The 27,051-nt window shown below is 35.3% G+C and overlaps 1 protein-coding gene across 3 annotated transcripts in view; it reads left to right on the forward strand.

Moving 5' to 3' along the window:
- Nucleotides 1-26,569, forward strand: part of TRIP11 (thyroid hormone receptor interactor 11) — a 65,945-nt gene extending 39,376 nt beyond the window's left edge. For 2 of the 3 annotated variants that reach the window (XM_082647145.1, XM_082647146.1), the window contains exons 15-21: nucleotides 255-358; nucleotides 5,844-5,943; nucleotides 18,094-18,175; nucleotides 18,983-19,097; nucleotides 19,522-19,638; nucleotides 20,809-20,953; nucleotides 23,056-26,569. In XM_082647145.1, coding sequence (XP_082503271.1) covers nucleotides 255-358; nucleotides 5,844-5,943; nucleotides 18,094-18,175; nucleotides 18,983-19,097; nucleotides 19,522-19,638; nucleotides 20,809-20,953; nucleotides 23,056-23,276 — 884 coding nt within the window. In that variant the 3' untranslated portion in view covers nucleotides 23,277-26,569. Of the gene's footprint in view, nucleotides 1-254; nucleotides 359-5,843; nucleotides 5,944-18,093; nucleotides 18,176-18,642; nucleotides 18,755-18,982; nucleotides 19,098-19,521; nucleotides 19,639-20,808; nucleotides 20,954-23,055 lie in introns of those variants that run through there. The other variant, XM_082647147.1, reaches the window with a different exon arrangement.
- Nucleotides 26,570-27,051: the final 482 nt, after the last annotated feature.

A 27,051-nucleotide genomic window follows, 5' to 3' on the forward strand; every position in this document is an offset into this window, starting at 1 on the left:
TAAAGAGGAAATATTTGAGTAGAGTTCTGAAGGGAGGGAAAGTTTGCAAGATGGACAAGGTGGAGAAGGATTTAAGCAGAGGAAAGTGATCTCATTACTTTAATTCCAGTTAACGTCATCACTAAGGCATATATAATTTTCTTGTTAAGACATTTGAACTATTTTTGTTGAATTATTAAAATTTCAAGTGGTTTAAAATTCTAATTTTATCACACAATTACAAAATACTAATATAACTTTTTTTTCCTCTTTAGAAGAAAAAGCTATGTATTCTGCTGAACTAGAAAAACACAACCAACTTGTTGCTGAATGGAAGAAAAAGGCAGAAAATCTGGAAGGAAAACTTGTATCATTACAGGTTGGTTGAAATAATTTACTCTTGTAAATTTTATTATGCACAAAACAGTTACTTGTAGAATTTTTGTCTTGGAAATAATCTCCTAAACAGTTAATTTTTTTTTTTTTCTAAACAGTTAATTTAGTAAATATTGTCACTGAGGCATAACAGTGAATAAGATATTCAGGATTTCCCTCATGTTACTTATAGTTTAGAATAGACACAGCAAATACGAGATTTAAATTTTTAGCACAGGTGGGCATTTTAGAGATCACTAAAAAAAATTAGTGTAAAATTTTAACTGTATAATTTTCTGTTTTCAACAAAATATATTGGGTATTTTATTTCACATGGATTAAAATAATGTGTATTATCCCATTAGATCTTTTTCTTTTGCACCCTTAATTCTTTTTTTTTTTTGCTGTATCTTTTTTTTTTAACATCTTTATCAGAGTATAATTGCTTTACAGTGTTGTTAGTTTATGCTGTATAACAAAGTGAATCAGCTATATGCATATGTATATCCCCATATCCCCTCCCTCTTGTGTCTCCCTCCCACCCTCCTTATCCCACCCCTCTAGGTGGTCACAAAACACCTAGCTGATCTCCCTGTGCTATGCGGCTGCTTCCCACTAGCTATCTGTTTTACATTTGGTAGTGTATATATGTCAGTGCTACTCTCTCACTTGGTCCCAGCTTACCCTTCCCCCTCCCCGTGTCCTCAAGCCCATTCTCTACATCTGTGTCTTTATTCCTGTCCTGCCCCTAGGTTCATCAAAACCATTTCTTTTTTTTAGATTCCATATATATGTGTTAGCATATGGTATTTTTCTCTTTCTGACTTAATTCACTCTGTATGACAGACTCTAGGTCCATCCACCTCACTACAAATAACTCAGTTTTGTTTCTTTTTATGGCTGAGTAATATTCCATTGTATATATGTGCCACATCTTCCTTATCCATTCATCTGTCGATGGACATTTAGGTTGCTTCCATGTCCTGGCTATTGTGAATAGTGCTGCAGTGAACATTGTGGTATGTGACTCTTTTTGAATTACGGTATTTTCAGGGTATATGCCCAGTAGTGGGATTGCTGGGTCATATGGTAGTTCTATGTTTAGTTTTTTAAAGAACCTCCATACTGTTCTCCATATTGGCTGTATCAATTTATATTCCCACCAACAGTGCAAGAGGGTTCCCTTTTCTCCACACCCTCTCCAGCATTTATTGTTTGTAGATTTTTTGATGATGGCCATTCTGACCAGTGTGAGGTGATAGCTCATTGTAGTTTTGATTTGCATTTCTCTGATGATTAGTGACGTTGAGCATCCTTTCATGTTTGTTGGCAATCTGTATATCTTCTTTGGAGAAATGTCGATTTAGGTCTTCTGCCCATTTTTTGATTGGATTGTTTTGTTTGTTTGATATTGAGCTGCATGAGCTGCTTGTGTATTTTGGAGCTTAATCCTTTGTCAGTTGCTTCATTTGCAAATATTTTCTCGGATTCTCAGGGTTGTCTTTTTGTCTTGTTTATGGTTTCCTTTGCTGTGCAAAAGCTTTGAAGTTTCATTAGGTCCCATTAGTTTATTTTTGTTTTTATTTCCATTTCTCTAGGAGGTGGGTCAAAAAGGCTCTTGCTGTGATTTATGTCACAGAGTGTTCTTCCTGTGTTTTCCTCTAAGAGTTTTATAGTGTCTGGCCTTACACTTAGGTCCTTAATCTATTTTGAGTTTATTTTTGTGTATGGTGTTAGAAAGTGTTCTAATGTCATTCTTTTACATGTAGCTGTCCAGTTTTCCCAGCACCACTTACTGAAGAGGCTGTCTTTTCTCAATTGTATACTCTTGCCTCCTTTATCAAAGATAAGGTGACCATATTGCACCTTAATTCTTTAAAATATTTTTCTCTTTATTATTATGCTGTATTTCATGCCTATAAATATTATATATAAGAAATAAATAAAATGAACCCCATGAAGAGACACCACAGTGACTTGCTGTTTGATGTAGGATAAACTTTTCTGAGTCATAAGTAGACTCTGGTGATAGCTGGTAGAAAGTAATAAAATTTATGTATCTGTCGTTAGAGGTGAATATGCTGTTTAGGCATATTAATATTCTAAACAATTGAAGACATACTTCCATAATGTTTTAAAATTTTTACTAAATGTTGAGTGACTGGAAAACAATATTTAGATAATACGTATAAAATATAAGAATAGCAATACAGCAAATACCCACGTACTCACCACCCGGTAAAAGATTGTCACCCTTTGAAGTTCCGTAAGCACCCCTCCACATCTCCTCTCCTTCTTACCACCTTTTATGTGTTTTACCCCCTTGTTTTTCTTTATGGTTTTATCACATAGATTTGCATCTTTTTACAGTACATTGTTTGGTTTTGCATATTTTTAAACTGTATGAATGGAATTCTGAACTGTATGTAAATGGAATTCTTCTGAGGCTTGCTTTTTTTGCTTAGCATTATGTTCATGAGTTTCAGCCGTAACTGTGTAGTTACTGTGTTAGAAGTTTCATTATTTTCACTGCTGTATTCCTTGTGTGAATATGTAATTTATTTACCCATTTTCCTGGTAAAGGACATTTCCCTTATCTGCCATACAAACAATGTGGTTATGAATTTCCTTGTTTATATCTCCTGGTGCACATGTACAAGAGTTTCAGGTGTGTATCTCGATTGGAATTGCTGAATCATGGGATATATATGGGCAATTTCAATTTTATTAGATTTGGGGGCAAATTGTTTTCTAAAGCACTTGTGCTAATTTTCTCCTACCAGTGGTACTAAGAGTTCTTGTTCTACATCCTTGGCAATGCTAGCATTATCAGAATTTTTTAAAGTGTTTGCCAATGTGGTAGGTGGGAAGGGCTATCTTATGGTTTTAATTTGCATTTCTAGTAATGAGGTCAAGCATCTTTTAATATGTTTTTTCACCATTTATGCTTACTTTCTCATTAGCTCATTAACCCATTAAAAAGACATTTTATTTGACGCGCTTGTTTTCAGTGGGCCAAAATATCTAGCCGGTCATACTGTTAGAAGTCCAGATCTTCTTTTTAAACTAGCTCTATTTAAAAATTTTTTTAATGTAATATATATTTAGAAAAACAACAGATAAATCAGAAGAAACTAAGAGGGAATTAGTAAAGGTAAAAGTTGAAATTAGTGAAATAAAAAGCAAAAATGTGGTAGAAAGAATAATTAAATCTAAACGTTAATTTTCAAAAATGTCTTAGTGTAGTTTTTTTAAGCTTTACTTATTTCTTAAATATAAATGCTATGAGGTTAACAAAGTCATTTGAAAGTTTATTTAAATTTCCTTTACACTAAATTTAATCTTGTTGATTTTGTTTAAAATTTTTTGTTTCAGTCTCTCTTTGTATCAGTTAAGGTTCAACCTGAGAAGCAGAACCAGTAGGATGTGTATGTGTGTACACGTATGTACACATACACACATACATATACATACACATATACATTGATGTATATACCATATATGGATACCTGTGAGGTTTGTTACAAGGAATTGGCAACATTGTGGGGCCTGGCTAAGCAAGTTAGGTAGGTTTGGCAGTCAAAATGGGAGGATCACATCATAGGCAGGCTGGAACTCATAGGCGTGGGCCAAAGCTGTTGTCCACAGGTGGTTAGGAAAAAAAATCACAAGCAGGATGGACTCTGTGGGCATGGGCTGAAGTTGCTGTCCACAGATGGAATTTCTTCTTTATGGAGAAACCTCAGTCCTGATTTCAAGGCATTTCAGCTGGTTCAATTAGGTCCGCCCTGATTATCCAGGATAATGTGCCTTCCTTAAATTCAGCTGATTTGAGCTTTGATTACATTTGCAAAATACCTTCACAGCAATACCTACCTTAAGTTTGACTGGATAACTGGGGACTAGCCTATCCAAGATGATACATCAAAAAAGCTGTCACACTCTGATTCAAGATGATGAAATTGACCTGACATTTACGTGGGTGAATCCTCTAGAATAGCCAAGAAAATTGTGTGAAAGAATAATGATGAGGAGGGACTTGCCTACTAAATGTCAAAATAGAGCCATAAATCAATACCATATTGACTAGATTAGTGGAACAGAAGGAGAATCCAGAAATGGAGCCCAGGTTATATTTGAGAATTAAATTTAAAACTAAACCCTAAACTACTTTCAGTTCAGTGGGGAAAAGGGTAGGAGGTTATCTAATAAACAGTAGATACAACCGGCTGTCTATATGGAAGAAAATGAAATTGGACCCCTATCTTACACTATATACAAAAGTAAATTCCAACTGTATTAAAGCAAGGATTCTCAGCTGGGAGTGGTGCTGGAAATCTGGGGGGTCTTTTTGGCTGTTACAGTGACTGTGGGTGGGTCTTCTGGCGTTTAGTGGCCAGAGGCCAGGAATGTTGAAAGAACTCCTACTGAGAAATACTATTTTATAGATATAAATGTTAAAAAAGAAAAATACATTCCAAGAAAATCTAGAAAACCAAGTGTGCAGTTCAGGGCAGGGAGGAGCCTAACCTAGACTAAAACTCAAGAATCAAAGTAGGACATGTGTGACTGTATTTGTAGCGCTGATGACAAAGGGTTCATATCTACTATATAAGGTGCTCTTACAAACTGATGAGAGAAAGACAGCTCAATGGAAAAATGGGCAAGATATGCAAAGATTTTTGCACAAGAGCAGATCCAGCTGTCCTATTAACATGAAAAATTACTCAAATTCACTAGTATGTATTAGAGAAATAAAAATTAAAGTAATAAAGTAATAATGAAACATCACTTTATACCCATCAGACTTGCCAAAATTAAAAAAGAACATTTGTTGGGACTTCCCTGGTGGTGCAGTGGTTAAGAATCCGCCTGCCAGTGCAGGGGACATGGGTTCGAGTCCTGGTCTGGGAAGATCCCACATGCCATGGAGCAACTAAGCCCGTGTGCCACAACTACTGAACCTGTGCTCTAGAGCCCACAAGCCACAAACTACAGAGCCCGCGTGCCACAACTACTTAAGTCTGTGCGCCTAGAGCCCGAGCTCCACAGCAAGAGAAGCCACCGCAATGAGAAGCCCACGCACCTCAACGAAGAGTAGCCCCCACTTGCCTCAACTAGAGAAAGCCCATGCGCAGCAACGAAGACCCAACACAGCAAAAAAAAAAAATTTGTTGCTATATTTCTTGACTTTTTGTATTTTTTTTGTAGTTTTTATTCTTATTATTGTCATTTTTTAAACTTTTGTCACCATGTTGTCTTTAAATAGCATTCTCTTTTTTATTTAGTTTCTCTGAAAGAGACATTATTGTGTTGTGAAGTGTGGGTTCTATCTTTGATACTTATTAGTATCAAATGAACTTGCCCAAGGTCACAGAAATACAGCTTCTTTAGCTGAAAGGGGTTGACTGACGTTAAGATGTCTTCCAGCCCTATAGTTTGTGAAATAGTTTTTGCATGCTGCTTTTTAATGAACTTTTCTTCCTCAGGAGCGTTTGGATGAAGCAAATGTTGCGCTGGATTCAGCATCAAGACTTACAGAACAGTTAGATTTAAAGGAAGAACAAATTGAAGAACTTAAAAAACAAAGTAGGTTCTTTTCCTTTTCCTTTTTCCCCTACAACGCTAGTATTGAATCAGATGTAGTTTCCCCGCATGCATTGGTACAGTCGAGTGAGACCAACTGCCATTAGTTTGTGACTTCCATTTCCATCTCCCATGACCAGTTTGCTTTGATTTCAATCTAGTCCTAGTGAAACCAAAGTCATAAGTTGGCCCTGGCTGTCCAGTTAGTTTTCCGGAATATTGAGGCAGTCCAGTTGTGCTGTCTGTCACCCTGTTGACCATCAAAGGGATTGATTCGACTGACTCGACTTGTCATGGTATAACTTTTCCCTGTTCAGTCCGTGGTCATCTTGCCTAAAGCTGTCTGATATGCTAGAGAAGGCAGTGTTCTCAAGTAAAAGAGTAACTTTTTGTGGAATGAATGTCTGGCTATAACTAGCTGTTTATGATTATAGATGGTGCTTTACATGCAGGCATGTATTTTTTGATGCTTGTAAATTATCTCATAGGCCCTGTCAATTCCCGAGGGTGAGTCCTGTGTTTAGGATTATCAGTTGGGCCTCAGATAATCAGGTGGTTCATAGTGCTCTGTTAACTCTTAACTGCTGACAAAGATGGCATGCTCTCATTTAATCTCTGATGTAACAGTCCCCAGGAAGTTGAAGCTATTCTAGGGCTACATTTAGTAGATAATGATTAAAGGTTATTGGAAAGGTGATGGGAACCTAGAAATGTGTCAACTTTAGGTGTCTGGGTTAGGCACAATAGTACCAAGGCACGTAATGAAGTAATTAAGAAGTACCCCCTAACATGAAATAGAGTTAGAAGTAGGAAAAAGTAGGAGATGGTACAGCACAAATACCGTCAGACAATAAAACAGGGACTTGGACATTACAGAGGCAAGTAGACAAATCACTGAAGTGTGGATACCAAAGGACAAGCTGAGGAAGTTGGCCTAAAACCAGTAGGAGACAGGAGATGAGAGATTGTTAGGAATAAAAAATAATAATAAGATCATGTGAGGTATTGTCCTCAAGAAAACTTGATTCTGCGGCAAATTAGTGCCCAACTAAAAGTCCTCTGCTTTGTAAGATTCGGCCAGCCTTAGAACTCTAAATGTAATAGAGGGGCTGGAAATGGACAATAAGGAAACAATTATATATTGAGTATCATGGGCATTTTATATAACATATACTGTATTATTTAGTCTTCTCATATTTTATTTACTCTTTACAGGAAACTCTAAAGTAGGTAGTATTAGTTCCATTTTATAAGTTAAAGAAACTGAGATTTAAACTGATCTTTTATCCTTGACCAAAGTTCATAATCTTTCCATGTTACTGTATTTCTTCTTGTCAGGAAAACAGTTGTTTATAATCTGACTTGTATTTTGTTCTGTATATCTCCTTTGAAGATAGGACAGTATCCACTGTGCTGTGCCCTAAATATTGAAATGGTTGCCCTTACCCGCAGGCAGTGTTTGTTGGGAAAACAGTCTAGTTAGGTTGAAAGCCAATGTAACTACAACATTATCTAGAAGACATACGGGCAACCTGGAGGAGACGTACTGAGCACCCAAGGTTTTAGCCAGGGAATTGATATCCTAGGGAAGGGCTAGACTAATGAAGGTAAAAAGGCAGTATTCTGAAGCAACTCCTTGGTCTGTGACAAGGTTGCTATATATGTCATGTTACTGTAATATTTAAGTTCACATACCTTTTTAGACAACTACCTGTGTCATTCCCAGTAGATGATGGTAAGATAAAAAATTCTATGACTTACTGTAGTTGCTAAATGTTATCAGAGTCCCTGCACTACTTAGTAAGTTGTTTAGGCACCCATTTAAATCCTCAGTAGTAGAATATTTTTAGATTTTGATTGTAAATGGCAAGGCTTAGGTGGCCTAGGCCCCTATTCATGTAAAAAGTTACCAGTAATAATTCATTGTAAATACATAGGAACTTTGGACTCATTTTGTAAAGTTAATATTAGCCACAGAAAAAGCTCTAATTATGCTTATACAACTGGTATTTGAAAGGGCAGGCGAGAGGCCAGTGTTGCACAGACAGGAAGTGGGGGTAAAAGGACAGACAGTTCTGTTATGTCTTTAAGTCATTCTTGCCATTTAAGCTCTTCTTAACAGTCTGTTTTCTTTTATTACCTAAGTGCTTAATATTGCTTTTAGATCTCTAAACACAAATGTGATTTTATTTTATCAAAGCTGCACTCTTGATTTGATAATATAAATAAAACTTTGATTGGCTTGGTTGTTTCAAAAGAATCACTGTATATTTTCTTTCATAGATCATTAAGTACTTTAAATGTTGATTGATGTTGTAATACTGTACTTTATTTTTAATGCAAAACTTGGCCAGACAGCAAAAATATTTGCCAGGAGAAACAATTTTGAAAAAGACAGATTGGCTTTTGTTGCTAGAAAGTACATAGAGACTTGAATCGTAGAGGCAAAGTATTGTTTTATTTCTAAGCATCTGTAGACTGTCGATGATTAGTTGATATGCAGTTTCAACATTTAAACAATATTAGGAAACTCATTTTAAAAAGTGGTATTTTATTTGAAATGCTTGATTATGTAATTGCCACCAGAGGTGAGATGATTCAGTCTGGTCAAACATAGGAAAAGGGAGTTATTGCTTATAACACCAGTATTAAAATAGTAAATTGTCGATGATTTCAATCATTCTTAGAGTCCATAACTGTCAGTGCCGTGTATGTGCAATTGTGGTTTTGAGTTCCAAGTATTTACAGACTTTGTATGAAGAGTATGAAGATGCCTTAATCAGGCATTAAATACTTAATGAGAACCAACTACTTGGCTTCATGTTAGATGCTGTGTGAGAGACTAGATAGGATCCCTTTTTTTTCAAGGAGCTTAGTTAACGAAGTAACACATGACATAGATACACCATAGGTTCATAGTTTAAGACAGTGGTGCTCAACTCTGGTCAGACAGTGCATATTTAGTTCTCCAAGAATCCCATGAAGGGTTAGGGACATTCCATGGAGGAAAGAAACTTGAGCAGACAGAGCTCTAAACTAGTAATAGGATTTTACTCCCCAAATGTAAGTAGTTCTTTGTCTTCTCCCCCTCATCCCCCCTGACCCACACACCAAGGGAAAGTAACAATGAAAAGAAACCCTAAGATCCTATAGGTGCTACGAGCTTCCCTGGTGGCGCGGTGGATAAGAATCTGCCTGCCAATACAGGGGACATGGGTTCGAGTCCTGGTCCAGGAAGATCCCACATGCCGCGGAGCAACTAAGCCCGTGTGCCACAACTGCTGAGCCCGCATGCCACAACTACTGAAGCCCACACGCCTAGAGCCCATGCTCTGCAACAAGAGAAGCCGCTACAGTGAGAAGCCTGCGCACTGCCAACTAGAGAAAGCCGGCGAGCAGCCACAAAGACCCAACAAAGGCAAAAATTAAAAAAAAAAAAAAAAAAAAGATCCTATTGGTGCTATATTTTAATAGATAATGTTGGCTGGTAGAAGAATTACTCCTTCCCTTCCTTTTAGAAGTTATTCTTTCAACATTTTACCTGAAAGTCTTCTTTTTCAGCGTAGTTCCAAAGACTTATTTCACATGCCATCCTATATTTTATTAATTTTGTTCAAACTTAAGACATTCATTAGTCCTCTATGAAGCAGATAGGACAGTGCCTTTCATTAACTATTCTGAGTTGATCAGAGTGCAGAATTTCTATGGAATTGTCGTTCATGGGAAAATATACTACCTGTGGAAACCTGAACCATGAAAAGACATGTTATCTCCCTATATTCATGGCCAAATTTAACATTTTCTTTCTTTCGCTTATTATTCTCTACCATCATCCTTGAGATAAATTCCTGCTTAAGTGAAAACGATTGGATAAAATTGAAATAGCAAGCACAAAAGAGTTACTGTTTTGATAATGACTTTTCAAAAGGGTGGTAAATTTTATGGTACACCAAGAAAAATAAATTTTCATAAGCAATACAAGTTTAGATTCTAGCACTGGGGAAGTCTTTTGGTCTGTGTGCCAGTTTATAGCCATATCTGAAGGGGCCCCATCACTGATTTTTTCTTATTTTAAGAAGGTTTGGTGACTGCTTTTAAAAAAAAGTCTTCTATGAGTTCAGAATGGAAAATTTCTTTACAGTGTTTTTTTAAAGAAAATCTAGAAGAATGTATAAAATAAGCCCCAGTAAACCAACTGTAATATGAAGCATAAAAATGTATTTTAAAACTACACATATAAAAGAAGTTTAAGATGTTTTTCATGGAACCGCCTTTATGGTGTTGGATGGTAGAGTTTTTGTTTTAAATAAAGACATTCCGTTTTCCAGGACACGATTTATACAAGAAAACATATAATGTCCTGTTGAACATAGGCCAGATACATTCCCAGACGCTTTGTTACCCAAACCTTTTGAGGGATTTCTTTATAGATGTTTTTGGCAGAAGTGGTGATTTTAGAGGAAACATATAAGAAATACCAGATGCAGTTTTCTGAATTGCCATAAATAGTTAAAAAATTATTTGTGATGATATAAACATCTGGGTATACTAGAAAATGTCAACATTTTAGTTAAGAAAAAAGCTATGTCAATTAGGTAAATAATTAGGCCCTTTTCAACTTAATGGTTGTACTTTTAAATGTATATTTTATTAATTCTTCTAGATATAAAGGGAAAAGCAAATTATGTAGATATGAGAATTTTTTGACTTTGTTTTGTGTATTTTTCCTCTTATGAATAATATGAGTAATTCATAATATAAATCATTTATTCTTTTCTGACCTGTGTTCTATTCTCAGATAGTCTCCCTTCCCAGAGAAAAGTCAGGCATTCTTTCATTTATCGCAGATTCATTGTTTTGTGCTGTGTACCAAGCACTATAATAAGTACTAAAGATACAAAGATACGGGACGAGAGTTCTACCTTTAGGAGGTTTATAGTCAAGCAGAAATAGGGGAAGACTACATGTAGTCACATACATGCAGCAAGCTATTTCAAAAGGAAGAAGCAATCCATTCTACTTCTTGATGGTGGTGTAGAAGGGTAGAAAAGGGTAGTGAAGGGTATACTTGCCCTCACTTGAATGGTGAATACGTACAGTGAAGCAGGCAAAGAGTTCGGGAAGAACATTCTAGACAGAGGGAGGAATTCGTATGAAACTGTCTGTCATAATTTGGAAACTGGCTGAAGATCTGGTGGACTAATAACATGTGTGTGTGTGTGTGTGCTGTATTGGCGTGGAGTGCCGAGAAGGCAGAGGTGGGAGTGAGCTGCTGTGTGAAGAAATGAAACTATAAGTATGGATCACAAACAGAAATTGTAAACTGGGGCCCAAATTATAAAGGAGCAATTAGGACTAAGTAGAGACTGGTGAATTGGAGAGCTTCTTATAGGGGGCAACAAATTCTCAGCTTCACTGAACTGTTGTTGTGTAGGAATGTGGGTCCAGGGTTGCCAGATCTTCAGGTCTTTCAAGAGTCACCAAAAATGTAGACTTATGTGAAATGTTCCAGTTTTTTAATGTGACGTGTAATTTAAGTTTTTCAAAAAACCCTGTGTGGTCTGAACAAAACATTTCTTTGTATCAGATTTAGTCCGTGCTAATTTGCAACAGTGAGCTTTCAGAAATGGGTTGAGGTTTAGTCTGTAGCCTAGAAAGTCTTTGTCATTAATAAATATCAGTATAAGTATATAGTGATGATGATATTCAGTAAGTGGCAAAATTATTATAATGACTTTACTGCTCACTGACCCAATTGTGGCCCTTTCTTTTGAGATATGGCAGGTCTGTGTGAACCTTTAAAAATTAAATATATAACTTGACTCATAAGCAACTGACAAAGGATTAATCTCCAAAATTTACAAGCAGCTCATGCAGTTCAATATCAAAAAAACAAACAACCCAATCCAAAAATGGGCAGAAGACCTAAATAGACATTTCTCCAAAGAAGATGTACAGATGGCCAACAGACACATGAAAGGATGCTCAACATCACTAATCATTAGAGAAATGCAAATCAAAACTACAATGAGGTATCACCTCACAACAGTCAGAATGGCCATCATCAAAAAATCTACAAACAATAAATGCTGGAGAGGGTGTGGAGAAAAGGGAACCCTCTTGCACTGTTGGTGGGAATGTAAATTCATACGGCCACTATGGAGAACAGTATGGAGGTTCCTTAAAAAACTAAACATAGAACTACCATACGACCCAGCAGTCCCACTACTGGGCATATACCCTGAGAAAACCATAATTCAAAAAGAGTCATGTACCAAAATGTTCATTGCAGCTCTATTTACAATAGCCAGGACATGGAAGCAACCTAAGTTGAATGGATAAAGAAGATGTGGCACATATATACAATGGAATATCACTCAGCCATAAAAAGAAACGAAATTGAGTTATTTGTAGTGAGGTGGATGGACCTAGAGTCTGTCATACAGAGTGAAGTCAGTCAGAAAGAGTAAAACAAATACTGTATGCTAGCACATATATATGGAATCTAAAAAAAAAAAGGTCATGAAGAACCTAGGGATAAGACAGGAATAAAGACACAGACCTACTAGAGAATGGACTTGAGGATACGGGGAGGGGGAAGGGTAAGCTGGGACAAAGTGAGAGAGTGGCATGGACATATATACACTACCAAATGTAAAATAGATAGCTAGTGGGAAGCAGCTGCATAGCACAAGATCAGTTTGGTGCTTTATGACCACCTAGAGGGGTGGGATAAGGGAGGGTGGGAGGGAGGGGGAGATACAGGAGGGAAAAGATATGGGGACATGTGTATATGTAAAACTGATTCACTTTGTTATAAACTAGAAACTAACACACCATTGTAAAGCAATTATACTCCAATAAAGATGTTAAAAAATTAAAAATAAAAAAAGAAACTTGATTCATAATATTCAGTCTTTAAGAAAATTTGTTTTGATATGGAAAAATGCAGTACAAATTATCTGAATTCTAATGTATTAAAGGATTCAGGGAGGACGGTGGAGAGGGAAAATAAATTTGATCTGGTTACATTAAAAATATTTACATAAAATCTCTTTCAAATGCACATAGTAACTCTAATTTAACTGTACAAATAATCCAGTAGACTTCAACATTGATATTTCAGTTTAATCACAGATTCTAATCTATTGAAATTCAAGTTAATGAGGTTATACTGTATTAATAAAATTCTTTTCTGTGAGTTCATTGCTAGGAAGTGGAGTTTCAAAAATTACTTTTTACTCTGCAATTAATAATTATAATTATGGAACAAGAAAGCATTCACCATATACTCTAGACCTTAAAATTCCGTTGAAATGGTTGAAAGGAATTGAGTTAAAAGACAAAGCAGTTGCTCATATGTCTTTTTTTTAAAATTTATTTTTGTTTATTTATTTTGGCTGCGTTGGGTCTTCGTTGCTGCACGTGGGCTTTCTCTAGTTGCGGCAAGGTGGGGCTACTCTTTATTGCAGTGCGCAGGCTTCTCATTGCAGTGGCTTCTCTTGTTGCAAGCACAGGCTCTAGGCATGTGGGCTTCAGTAGTTATGGTGCATGGGCTCAGTAGTTGCGGCTTGTGGGGCTCTAGAGCGCAGACTCAGTAGTTATCATGCACGGGCTTAGTTGCTCCGCGGCATGTGGGACCTTCCCAGACCAGGGCTCGAACCCATGTCCCCTGCATTGGCAGGCAGATTCTTAACCACTGTGCCACCAGGGAATCCCACTAATATGTCTTAACTTCCAATATAAATAAATACAAGGTGCCTTTAAAAAATATCATTTGGATACTCTGGTTTCTCTCAAGAGCAAATAAATCTTTTGCCTTTTACTAAAGATTTCCGTGGAGAGAAACAAATCTGAGTGTTCAGTAAATTTTTTGAGGCCTTGCTTTGGCAGGGCTAGAAAAAAAAAATCGTTTGGTGTTATAATGAAAGTGATCTTGTATAAGTTGAAATTCTGTAATAAAAAGACTGTCAAATTTCTAGCCTTTGCTTTAATTATATTTAATTGACTGAAGAGGCTAAATTTCCTTATATTAGATTTAATATATCAGATTTAAATTTATTTTTTAGGTAGCCAGTCCAAGTAAGACACAGGACCCAGTTTATTTACTGACATATCTATAATAAAATCATATTTTCTAACACTCTTTTTTCCTTGCGTTGACTTCTTTGCCATAGTTTGTAAAGATGACAAATAAGGTAAATGGAGGAAAAGTTATCAGTGTTAATGCTAACCAAAGTGGTACATATTATCGATAATGGTTAGGGCTAGGTTGAAAGTTGATATTTTAAAAAATCAGATGAATGAATACTAATGCTTTATATAGAACTTTACTGGTTAAAAATGTCACATTTAATCACTCAGTAGATTTCTCTCAAAATCCTTTGAGATAAGCATGCTCATTTTACAAAATAGGCATCAGAGTCCAGCCCTGGTGACAGGACCATGATTCACATCCAGGTCTTGTGACAAGACCATAATTCACACGCAGGTCTCCGGACACTCAAGTCCTGCTCCAGCCATCTTTCTTTTCTCAGTCAGGTGACTGTTAAATAAACTTGAATCTTGTCCAAGGGAGCTTAGTCATAAAATAGCCAATGACTTTGTAAGGAGTGTGACCTCACTGTACAATGCTCTGTGAAGACAGTATTAATAGTGCGGTGTTACTAATTGCAAATAAAATGTAAAATTATGATGTACTAATTTGTTGTAGTCACTTACATTTTATGTTAAATTTTGATATTAAATCAAGTGATGAAGATCATGGTACCATCTCTAGGTATTACAGAGACGAGGCTCTGATATGGTTTTAGGATGTCAGATATTCAGAGTAACTCTTCCCCTAAACTAGACCAACCTCAGTTGCTTTATTGCTCAACTTTAAAGTGTACCCCCACTGCCCTTTCTTTCCCGCCTAACTTCCAGACAATTATTTTGGCATGTTTTTAGGTTATTTCACAGGGATATTGTATTTGGCTAAAACCCCATTTCTGAATAACTATGTTTTGCCTGCCCATATAAATATAATTCTGATTTCAAATTGTGGTTTGAATTAGTGTGCAGTTTTTATGGAGAAATATTGAGAATCTTTTGTGGGAGGAGAATAGGTGTGCCTGAGGAAAAAGAGAAATCTGTAGGGACCTTTGAAGTCAGTATTTGCCTTTCTTTTCTTCTCTAAATCTTTCCTAGTTAACCCATCCTTCCAGTCCCTTCCCCCAAATTCTGAGGTTGTTTTCTAGACTCAAATATCAGAACCCATTTAAACTACTGCTCATATTTGAAATAGCCCTCTACATGTCTGCAAGGATATGCACATTGTCAGTTCTCTTTCTCATTAGCTCAGGACTAACTTGTATTCTGATAATGAGTTTAAGAAATTTTACCCTATTATTTTGGCCTTAAGGATGTTTTGATCAGACCTTTCAGAACACAGAGATTTTAATAAAAGTTATACCCATATTAAAGAATTTTCATCAAGAAAATATTTTCTACTTGAACTTTATTAAGATGGATTTCCTGATCAATTTTTCATGGAGCAAAGTTAAATTTTTCCAATTAATTTTACTAAAATCATTTTTATCAGAATCAGCTCTGTGAATTTTACTCTGAAGATATCTATCATGAAGTTTTATCTTCCTTTTCTTTTTTTAATAAGAGACAGTACAGTGTAATGGTTATATCCTGGTTATACTCCAAAGCAGTGCTATCCTATAAAAATGCAATGGAAGCCACATTTATAATTAAAAATAAATTTAGTAGTCATGTTTAAAAAGTAAAAAGATACAGGGAGATTAATTTTAATAATATATTTTATATAACTCAGCGTATCTAGAATATATTATCATTTTGACATGTAATCAATATAAAAATCATTAATTTTAGAAGAAAGTAGTTAGGAGAAGGGAAGTCTCAGAGAAACGGAAGGTTGGGGATAGATTAAGTTTGACCTCTTCTTCTGCTACCTTTGTATAGCCTTGAAGAGAAGAGGAGGATGAAAGAGAAGACTGTGACCATCTTTACTCTAGCTCTTACTTTAGTTCATGAGTGGGGTGGTTAATTCAGAACATCAACAAGAGATTAACTTACTTGCTGTTCTTCCTCTGAATAATTAAGAGTTCTACTTAATTTAGAAGGTAGTACTAGAAAAGGCCCACGTGGCACCATGGTTCGTAGTATATATGTGCCCATTAAGAATCTAAAAATGTCTTTTACTGACTCAGACTTCAGTAATAATCTTGTTCTCTCTGTCTCTGTCTGTCTTTCTGTGTCTGTCTGTCTCTCTCTTAATGTCCAAGCTTAAATTCCTCCCTGGAAAGACAGGAAAGGAAATGTTTGTAGTAGATTTTCCAAACACAAACCTTGCTTTTATAATATGGTTATGACAACCATCTCTGTTTTGGTAAAAGTTAGCCTATTACATTTTGAAGTTTAGATTTTTGCAATGTGGAAAAACCACAAACCATTGCAAACAGTTAAACTGAACATTTTGTATATACATTTAGTACTGTAAATCAGAATTTTAGTACTGTACAGACAGAATGAAAACATAAAGCAGATGAACCTGGCCTAATCTGTAAGGTTCAGAGAAAACTTCTTTGAGGAAGGGACTTGGGAACTGACATGTGAATGGTAAAGAGGAGTTAATAGGCAGTGCCGAAGGAAAAGAGCTTTCCAGGCAAAAGGAAAAACGTTTGCAGAGGTCTTGCAGTGGGAATTGAGAGTTCAGAAATAAATCATACATTTCTGGTCAATTGATTTTCAACAAGGATTCCAAAGGAATAGTTTTTTCAACACATGGTACCAGAACAACTGGATATCCACATGTACTCGAACGAAGTTGGACCCTTACCTCATACCATGCACAAAAAGTAACTCAAAGTGGGTCATAGACCTACATTTTAGAGTTAAAACTGTGAAACTCTTAGAAGAAAACATAGGAGTAAATCTTTGTGATGTTGAGTTAAGCAGTGGCTTCTTAGATATGAAACTAAAGGGGCAAGCAACAAAAGAAAAACTAAATTGGACTTCATTAAAATTAAAAACTTTTGTGCTTCAAAGGATACCATCAAGAAAGTGAAATGACAACTCACAGAGTGTGAGAAAATATTTGCAAGTCGTATACTGGATAAGGAAACCTGTATCCCACTACCACTAGGAAAATGCTGCATAACTCAAAGAGTAGGTTTGTGGAAAGAGGTCAGAGTTGTCTCATGTTGGGATGTGAGTGTTTCTTGATTTGAAAAGTTGAGCTGTACTGCAAAGCATTCTCCTAATTTCTTTCAGAATGAAATTTGTAATCTAGCTTGATGTTAATAAGCATCTCCTTCGCCTCAGACTATCCATTTCTGAGGAAACGGGTGTAAACTCCATGGGTTTGCTGAGAGTTCCTTAGTCTAGGAATCCATGGTCCCATGGCATGGTTGATTATGAACAGGGTCTCTCCTGTTGTAATTCTAGACTTTGATTTTAGTACTGTTCACATTCCTAGTATTCTGCCAAGACTTTACAGACTTTGCTTCCTTTTAAAATAAATAAGAATTTAAAAATAAAATAATCTAAACATCTTTCTAAATCAGTCATAAGCTATAGTATCTTGCCTAGTGTGAGAACCAGTGATCTGAATTGTTTCTTGCAGCTTATTTACCCCAGGATACTCTGCCCTATCAGCTGCCTTCTGAGCCATGGTCTTGGTTGCATTAGCTGCTCTTCCTCTTCTTAGCTCACCAAAAAAGATTCCAGCCGGGAAAATGGAAAAAGGAAAATCTAAAATTGTCCTTTCTGGTATTTTCCCATTAAAGAGTGGCTCTGGAGATGTTTCTTGCAAAGGAGCAGTGGTGAAAAATCTCTTCTTTGTTGTTAAGTTTCTGAAGAGAATGAGAAAACCTTTGGTTTTTAAATGTTCTGTTAAAGAATTGATTATTTTATTGGGGGCAAACAATGTGAATTAATGCATACTCTGGCTTCTAGGTAATTTCTATGCCAGAGAACCTAATTCCCTGAACCAAAGAAGAGGTGGACGCAATTGAGTATTCCTAATTAGAATAAGTACATATATTCAAAATTCTCACTAAAGATGTCATAGATCTCATTATATATTCATACAGACTATTTTAATCAGTTAATGACTCTCTTTATTCACATATTTTAAAACAGATGAGCTCCGACAAGAAATGCTGGATGATGTACAAAAGAAATTGATGAATTTAGTAAATAGCACAGAAGGAAAAGTGGACAAGTATGCTCTGCCTTTTACTTTTATGTACTTTATGGGGATCACTTTTATGGTAAAATCAATTTCTACATGTAAATGTATGTGATTAAGGTTTTAAAAAACCTTTTCTTTTTCTTATATAATGATGAGCTGCAGTTAGTTTTAATGAGGGGTCAGTAACTTGTCTTCTCTTGATTTTTAAATAGACTTTCCCAGCTCAAATTCTTTTTCTTAAAACCACAGGCAAGAGTTAAAACATCACCACAATATAAAGTACTTAGAAAATATAAAGTTTATTCTTACCATTCTTTTTTGTTCTCTTTACTGCCCTTAAGTGGATATATCTTGCTCAAATGCATTAGGTGTGAAACCTAGGTATACATGTAGTATATCTTTAACATTTTAAAGATTTAGATATTATGAGCAAATTTTTAATGAATGAGGAAATATAAGCATAACCGTTAAGCACAAGAACTATCATCACCATTTAGGATACGGAGGGAAAAATCTGAAGTGTCTCATTAAGACATCAACCCAGACAGGCACTGAGAATTACTAATGAGGTACCATCTCAGTTGATTATTTGGTTGAAGAAAGTTGGTGACTAGTAAGTGATGTTTTTAAAGGTACACATTTTGGGTTGTTTGCAATATTCTTAATTAGACTTGTCAAAAAATTTTTAAAGGCTACTTTAAAATATTTTAGTGTTTTTTATAACTGTTATTTAAATATGATTAAATATTTGTATGTTTAGTGTTTATTGTTTGGATACACTAGATATTGAGACAACTGGTGAGTTAGCCTGAGCTGTTTCTGCCTCCGTTTTCATAGAGTCCTAATGAGAAACCTCTTCACTGGACACTTCCACACACCAAAAAATCAGCGTCATGAAGTGTTACGATTAATGGGAAGCATCCTAGGTATCAAAAAGGAGGAAATGGAACAGGTAACTGAATATTGAATGCCATTTTGAATACATTTATAACTAAAATGCTTGGTATCATATAAATTTTTTTTTTACTGTGTATTATATAACTTGCTGAATGCAATTTTCTCAATAATGTGGAAATGGAATCATGTTATACTACAGAGAAGAAGCAGATTTGTGCAGCTTGTATAATATTAGTTTAAATGTTTTGTAACTTATATGCAACCGTTCATATCAGAATGCTTCAAGTTTGAGACATGACAGTCCTCAAATTTTATTTGAAATAGTGCTTAGGATGACAGTGTATATGTAGCTTCTGTCAGTAGGAAACTAGGAATTGGACTTGGAAAACATGGTTTACTACCATCTGAAATCATGTAAAAGTGCTCTGTTTTCTTTTCTTGTGTTGATAATATTTTTCTGTTTTAAAATAATCTTTCAGTTGTTGAATGAAGATCAGGGTGGTGTTACCAGGTGGATGACTGGGTGGCTTGGAGGAGGATCAAAAAGTGTTCCCAACACACCTTTGAGACCAAATCAGCAATCTCTGCTTAATAGTGTAAGAGTTGATTTATTCCTGCTGGATATGAGCAGTGAAATGATTGTGCATCATATTCATTTGCAAAGAATTAGACTTCTTTTTCAGGTTATTTTATACAGCCCTTTTATTTTGGGGTTGTGGAAACTGAGATCCAGAGAGGTGATTCGCTTAAGGATAATAAGCCAGTTTTAATAATTTTATTGCACATATCAGTAGGTTTTATTTTAACAGTTTGTTTACATGGTACTTTGATTTTTCAAAGCATTAACTGTTCCTTCCTTTGTATTTGATCATGCTGCTATCAGCCCACAATCATTTATCTCTTACTACTAAGTTATGAGATTCTTGAAGACAGAGGCTCTATTTTATGCCTGTATGTATCTACCTAGTCATTGAGCCAGTGAATATTTATTGAGCACCTGCTGTGTACCAGACTGTTCTGAGCATTGAGGATGCAGGTGCAAACCAAATAGGTAAAGTGCTTTCCCTCAACAAACTTACATTCTGGTAGGAGGAGGCAGTTAATAAACACGAAAATATGATGCCTGGCATATAGTAGGCTTAAGATGAGTATTAATTGAATTGAGTAGCACTGTGAGTTAGAATGTGGAGTTTACGTCTTTATTTTATTTTTTTTTTACTAAAGAGGAAACTGAGGATAGGTGACTTACCCAAAGCTGGTGAAAGATAGAACTCAAATTGGATGGCATAAAATTTAATTTAAAGGAAAGTTCTACATGACATTATTTTAATCTGATAATATTACTGGTGAGCTTTTGCTGTACTCATTCATTGGGTGTTACTCTAGAAAAATAGGACTTTAATGCTTGTTTTCTGTTGATATAATTTTTTTATGTCTATGTAAACGGTTACTAAAATGATTTAAGACTTGATGTCTTAAGTGCCATTGATGGTGAGAAATCTGTTATCTGGTGGCTAATTCTCATTATGAGGTTTGTAACAAGTGTTGTCATCAAAGATTATTGATTAAATTGTTAAAGTTTTTGATTGATACCTGTGTATCAGAGTGCTAACACTTTTAATTGTTCATAAGGCTTGTTCATAAAGAAATGATTCAGGTAGCATGACTAGTTTTTAGTATTTAATTAGAATAGCTGGTACAGTTTCTTAGCTGTAGTGAATATAATTTTATTATCTGCCTAATATATCCCAAATATTTTTTCTTAGTCTTTTTCAGAACTTTTTGTTAAATTTCTAGAAACAGAATCTCATCCATCTATTCCACCACCCAAGCTTTCTGTTCATGATATGAAACCTCTAGATTCACCAGGAAGGAGAAAACTAGATACAAATGTACCCGGAAGTTTTAAAGGTAAAATCAGATACTTATTTTTTCTACAATTTAAAAAATTGATAATTTTTGATTATGTTTTACAGTGATATTAACTAAATTTTTAGTGTTTTTGAAAATGTGCAATAATGACTTTTCCAAAATTCCAGTAAGGCGTTAGATTTTGGCTTCATACATTCTTGTAGCAACCTGATATTTAATTAGCTTAGATTAATTTAAGCAATATGAAATATTTTCCCTTTATATATTGGAATAATTCTTCTCTCTCTGCATAAGACACCTTGAATTATTCGTGGAAGCGGCGGTTGAACTGGTAAACCTTTGCTTGTTCACACATTTTCCTTTCGAATTGTAGTTTATAGTTAGAGAAAGATTTTTCCCCTGTGATAATAATCTAAGTGTTACACTCAAAAACCAAAGTTGGTGTGTTAATAATATGTACAAGAGCTGTTTAGTAAACTGGCCTACACATCCAAGAACATTATGAAGAGTTCTTATATGTTGAAAGGCCTGCCTGGAACCAAATGGTGTGGTGGTTCAACAATATGTGGACGTAGTTTTCTACCCCACTAGGCTGTAAGGATCTTATGCTATTTATATCCCTTATATTGGCATGTACTAAAGTTTCTTGAGTTCAAATTAAAGTATAATCCATTAGACTATATATGAATTCTTTATTGGAAGGTCTTTTATCTGAAATCTTCATATTTTAATACAGACTAACATGTTTGCTAGTTGGACTGTAAAGGAACATATTGTATACTGTCAAGTTTGTCACATGCCAGATACTTAAATTTGGATAAAATACTGAATTTATATTCTGAAATTTAAATAACTTCCTTAGTTCTTATTTAGATGAATATTTCTGTTTTCCTGAACTTTTATAGAAAGAGAAAGTGGTAAAATTATTTTAGATAAAAGATTTGTCTACTAAATTTAGTCTTTAGAAAAGTCTCAACTTTAACATGTGTAGACTATACTAAAACACTTTTTCTTGTTAGACTAGATTTTAGCATCTTGAAGCTAAAATTTATTCTATTTTATTTAAATTTATTTTATTTAAATTTTATTTAAATATACATTATTTAAATTTTGATTCCAAAATTTCTTTTGGCAGGGTCTCCCCTCCCTCTCCCTCCTTCCCCCTGTCTCCACTCCTTCCCCTTCTTCCCTCTCCTCCTCTTTCATACACCTCCCCACCTTCAGTTATCAAGTCACATGCGCAGCTTCATTTGTATTGATCAGAGACAAAAGCCAGAGCTTACCACATAGCACCAGAAGCTTTTTCAGAGTTTGGAAAATTGTCATTCACAGGAAAGTACAACTTGGGGACCCAGGGGTGCTCAATGATAAGAAGATTTGATGAATTTGTCTCAATGCTCCCTTTGGTTTGGAGGCCTCTTTTGAGTTTACCACTGCTGAAGTGGGTGCCTTCAACAGGTTGCTTGTCTCTCAACAATGAAGTTGTTAATGATCTTGGGTAATAAAGCAGAATTCTGCCCACTAAGAAATGAGTACGTAAACCAAATGCCTGTTCCAGTAAAAACTTAATTGTTCAGCCTGACTTTACAGAGAAATAATCTAATGAGAATTATTTTCAGACTTTTGAACGTCTAAAAGGTGATCATTTAATGTAATGCATAAGTTGTTTTTTCTTTTGGTAAGTTAATATTAAATCTGATTGTTATCATTGCAATATGGATGCTGGTTTTTTTCATGACCATTATAATAATTTGGGCAAAACAAGTTCTCAAGTCCTCCCATCTTTCAGGTGGTTAGATAGAGTTTGCCTGGTTACATAGAAAACATCTTTTAAAAAACTGTTGTTATAGTAAATGACATTAATCAGTTATATAAGTGGTATTAAGTATAAGACAACAATACTAATGTGTTTAATAAAGTATTAGCTCTACATACAAATATTTCTCACTTCCATTTCTTTCTCTATTTATTGCCTTATCCTCTTTCACCTTCTGTGTTTCATAGACCTGTTTATCCGATCCAGAACCCGGCAGCATATGAATTAAATTTATTTGGGGGCCAAATCTAGGAACCTAAAACACATGTATAACAGTGACCAAATAACATATGGGAGATTAAATCATTCATATTTTGTCATTTAGATACAACCGAACCCAGGTCTGGTAGAAGAACAGATGTGAATCCGTTCCTAGCTCCCCGCTCTGCGGCTGTGCCTCTCATTAACCCAGCTGGACTTGGACCTGGAGGGCCTGGGCATCTCCTTTTGAAACCCATCTCAGACGTACTGCCCACATTTACGCCTTTGCCAGTGTTACCTGACAACAGCGCCGGAGTTGTGTTGAAAGACCTTTTAAAGCAGTAGGTGATTCTCAAGCCAGAGATGACATATATAGCACTTTAAAAAAACCCCGTGAACACTATGTGTATGTAGTTTATCACAAAGTGGCCTTTTGGAAAAAGTCATGTATTTGTTCACAGTTATACTTTATCTAAATTTAATAGCAGTATTCTTAATGCTTCTAGAAATTGCAGGTGTTAAAGGAGGAAGTGTTTGCTATATTATCTGCTTTTTTTCCCTGTCTGATTTGACCTAACTTAAGCTAGAAACATTCACTCTTTTAATTTTAATTTACAAAAATAAGAAAAATTAAAAGACGAAAACACTAGTAGCTATTTATCAGCTCTTTATTTCCTTTTCAAGCTCATTTAAGCTAGAGACATGTAGTTTATCTTTTAAAGATAATCAACAGATTTACCAAAAAGAGGGAAGAAGGAAATAGTGGTGGCTTATCTGCGTAGTGCAAAAAATTGATCTAAAGTATATATTAATCATCTTTAAGAGGACGTGGAGTAGACAGGTTAAGAACAAGGCTGTCCCTGGGAGGTCACAGGTGTCCTAAGGTGGAAGGTGTGTGTATTTGGTACTATGCAATTTCATCTCGTGTGTAGATTCATGTGATGACAGTGCAGAGACAGAGGACAGTTTCGTCAAGGACCCCTTGTGCTCCCCTTTCACAATCATAGCCACCTCCTTCCCTACCGTCTCCTTAACCTCTGGAAACCCCTCCCTACACTCCTTCTCTATAATTTTGTCATTTCAAGAGTGCCATTCGGTGGAATCCTACAGTATGTAACCTTTTGAGACTGGCTTTTTTCACTCAGCATAATTCCCTTGAGATCCTTCTAAGTCGCTGAATATACTGGAAACTTGTTCCTCTTTACTGTTGAGTACATACTGTGAACATATGGTTTAGTTTTAAGAGCTAAGGTGTCTCTTTAAAGATAGCATCTTAAAACTGTTTCTACACACCTACTCACAACTTTCATCTAAGTGTTAAATTCTACAGCTGCATTTACATAACTATAATTAGCAATATCACTAGACGTGACACCTCCTGCCTCTATCTGAGGTATTGACATGAGAGGTACGGCCACCTTGGAGTCATCCATTCTCATCCTCACGGTCACTGAGGGTAGTGAAATCACTTCAACGACACCAGCACCAGGTGTTTGGAACTTAGCGGGAAGGGAGTATTCCTTTAATTTTTTTATAAACCCCTCATAAAATTCCTGACTTGGAATTTAATTACGTCGGGACACTCATGTTTGTATTAGTTGTTGAAGTTGTACATTTAAAGACATTTCTTTGCAAATTTTGTAAATTTCGATATGCCTTTAAAATAGAAACATCTGTATAATAAGGAAAGGTGAAAACGATACTAATCCAAATATGTAAATAGGCCTGGCTCTGACCAGGGCTAAATTTGGTTGTTTGTAAATTTTGCTGTGATTAACTGTATACTTTGTACTGTATTTAGAGGATTGGAAGTCTTCATATGTTGATGGATAAAACTTGTTTTTCTGAAAAATCTAGTAACTTAGACATTGCTGCTTCAGAATATCCCCTGTCTCCTTTGCTAATTTATTTATATTGCCATTCTTTATTTAGCATACTTTAAAGGAAGTTGTCATACAAGTGCTTTATTAGAACTATCCAACTGTCTCCTGTCCGGTTTGCCCATTGTTGTTTCTCTACGAAATTATTACTCTTAGGTTTTATAAGGTCCTTTCAAAGGTACTTTCACTGACCATCCTAAATTATTTGCTGCTTGCCATTGAATTTTTCTTTCAGTGTGGAGCATCCGAAATAAAAGTTTCTAAGTTAAAAAAAGAAAAAAAAAGACAACATGATCCTTCATTTTGAAGAAATATAGAAAAAAGTTCCCTCTTTTAATTTGAAAAGGAGATGCATGGTGGGTATAAGTAGCATGTCATCATATTTTAAATGCCTTTTATGACATTTTCAGTATTTCCTCCCCAGCTCCAAACAGCCTATCCCCCCCATTACCCCATAGTTTAACATAAGTTGGAAAGCTGTTATGGGTGGATTGCATATTAAACATCCCAACATGATCTTACATGGCTGCTATTTTAAAAAGTACGTGACCTCGTCCTAAAGCTGTAGTACCTAATGTTTCAGTTGTATCTTCATCGAAACTATAGCTCACTGGTGTGCGTACTAAGTGTTTGTTGATCTAAACCAGGCATAACTCATCTGCTTTTCTGAAACTTAAGTTGAGTCAGAGATGAAACACCTGCTCAAAGAATCTTCTTAGGAACCATACAGTGAAGAAGCTTGTATTTCTAATGTTAGCAGTTGGACATTGCTAACACTAATTTTACTGCAGTATTTTAACTACAGTAATTTTGCTGTTTACTTCTCTATAAACTTACTAAAATTTGTGGTTGAATTTTTCCATAGCTGCCACAGTTTTTCACAGCATTCCTAATGGTTTTCAGCTGCTATATTGTAGTAGAAAATTCATCCAGTCATTGGATTTGATTTTAGTATAATACTGTATCTCATAGTTGAGTTTTTAGTTCCTGCCATTATTGAGTTGAAAGAAAAAAACAAAACCAAAACTAAGTGACAAAAACATGGGGGAAAAAGGAATGACTTTCTTAAAACCATCCAACTAAATACTAAATATCCCCCCCAAGTAAAGCCTCTAGTTTATTGTAACCTTTTAATGGGTAATTGAAAGGGGGAAAAAGTCAAAATACTTTTCCAGTCAGTAGGTGGAAAAAAAAACAACTATGCTTCAGGGACAAGAGATAATAAGAATTATTGATAAAGAGCTATTATGTGTCAAACTTAAGGCATTTAAATTTGATTTTTAAGGCTAATGAAGTTTTTCATGTATCAAACTATTTAAAACGTCTTCCTTTAACAAAAATTTATCTTTAGTTTTTTAAATATCAAGTTAAGTATAACATTTATATATTCCTATGGAAAAAATAATGGTACTTTTAATGATCTGACATTTGTGATTATTTGCCAGTCTTTACTTTTTAACTTATTAAGGTTTCTCTACTTAAAACTTATAATTTGTCTTTTGACTTTTAGGGAAATAGCTAGTGGGATATTTACAGCCCAGCCTTAATATTGGGTTGTGTTTTATAGAGCTAAAGTCAATGCATTTCTGAATTTCTCAGGAGCACTGCAAGGCAAAAAAACTACTCCAAATAAAAATGATATATGTAAGTTGGCAATGTCTTCATCCACAATAAAAAAAAAACTTTTTAGCAAACAGCTGCTGACTTTTTCTTTAGAAGGGGGAGAAATGACTTACACATGTTGTTTATAGCAGAAGTTGATGAACTACTGAAGCTGATATCTTCAAATGTTCACCGGATGTCTGTTAGGATACTGTTTGAGCCTTGGAAATGTTAAGTATGAACGATTTAATAGATGCTTAAGATTACGTGTGAAAAGAGGGTCTGAGAGGCTTAGCCAGCCCTTTTTATTCTCCAGAGGTGATACTATGCATCATTGGGCTCTTTGTTTTTCTGCAAAATAATCAGTTATGTATTCATTTTTTCTTAGATGTGGAACTTGTATATTTTTAACTGTTCATGTGGTAGGATTGGAAGGAACGTGGGTTTTAAATTTGAGAGATGGTTTGGAGTACAGATTTTGAACCTTTCTGTGTGACCTTTAACAAAATTACTTTGACTATGGGACTGATTTTTCTTGTCTCTGAAATAACACACACCTATTAAACTTATGGGTTATAGGGATGAAATGACCCATTCATTCATAATATTTATTAAATGAATAAATGTACCACTTGTGG

Source organism: Grampus griseus (assembly GCF_964374135.1).
Source record: "Grampus griseus genome assembly, chromosome: 2".
NCBI lineage: Eukaryota > Metazoa > Chordata > Mammalia > Artiodactyla > Delphinidae > Grampus > Grampus griseus.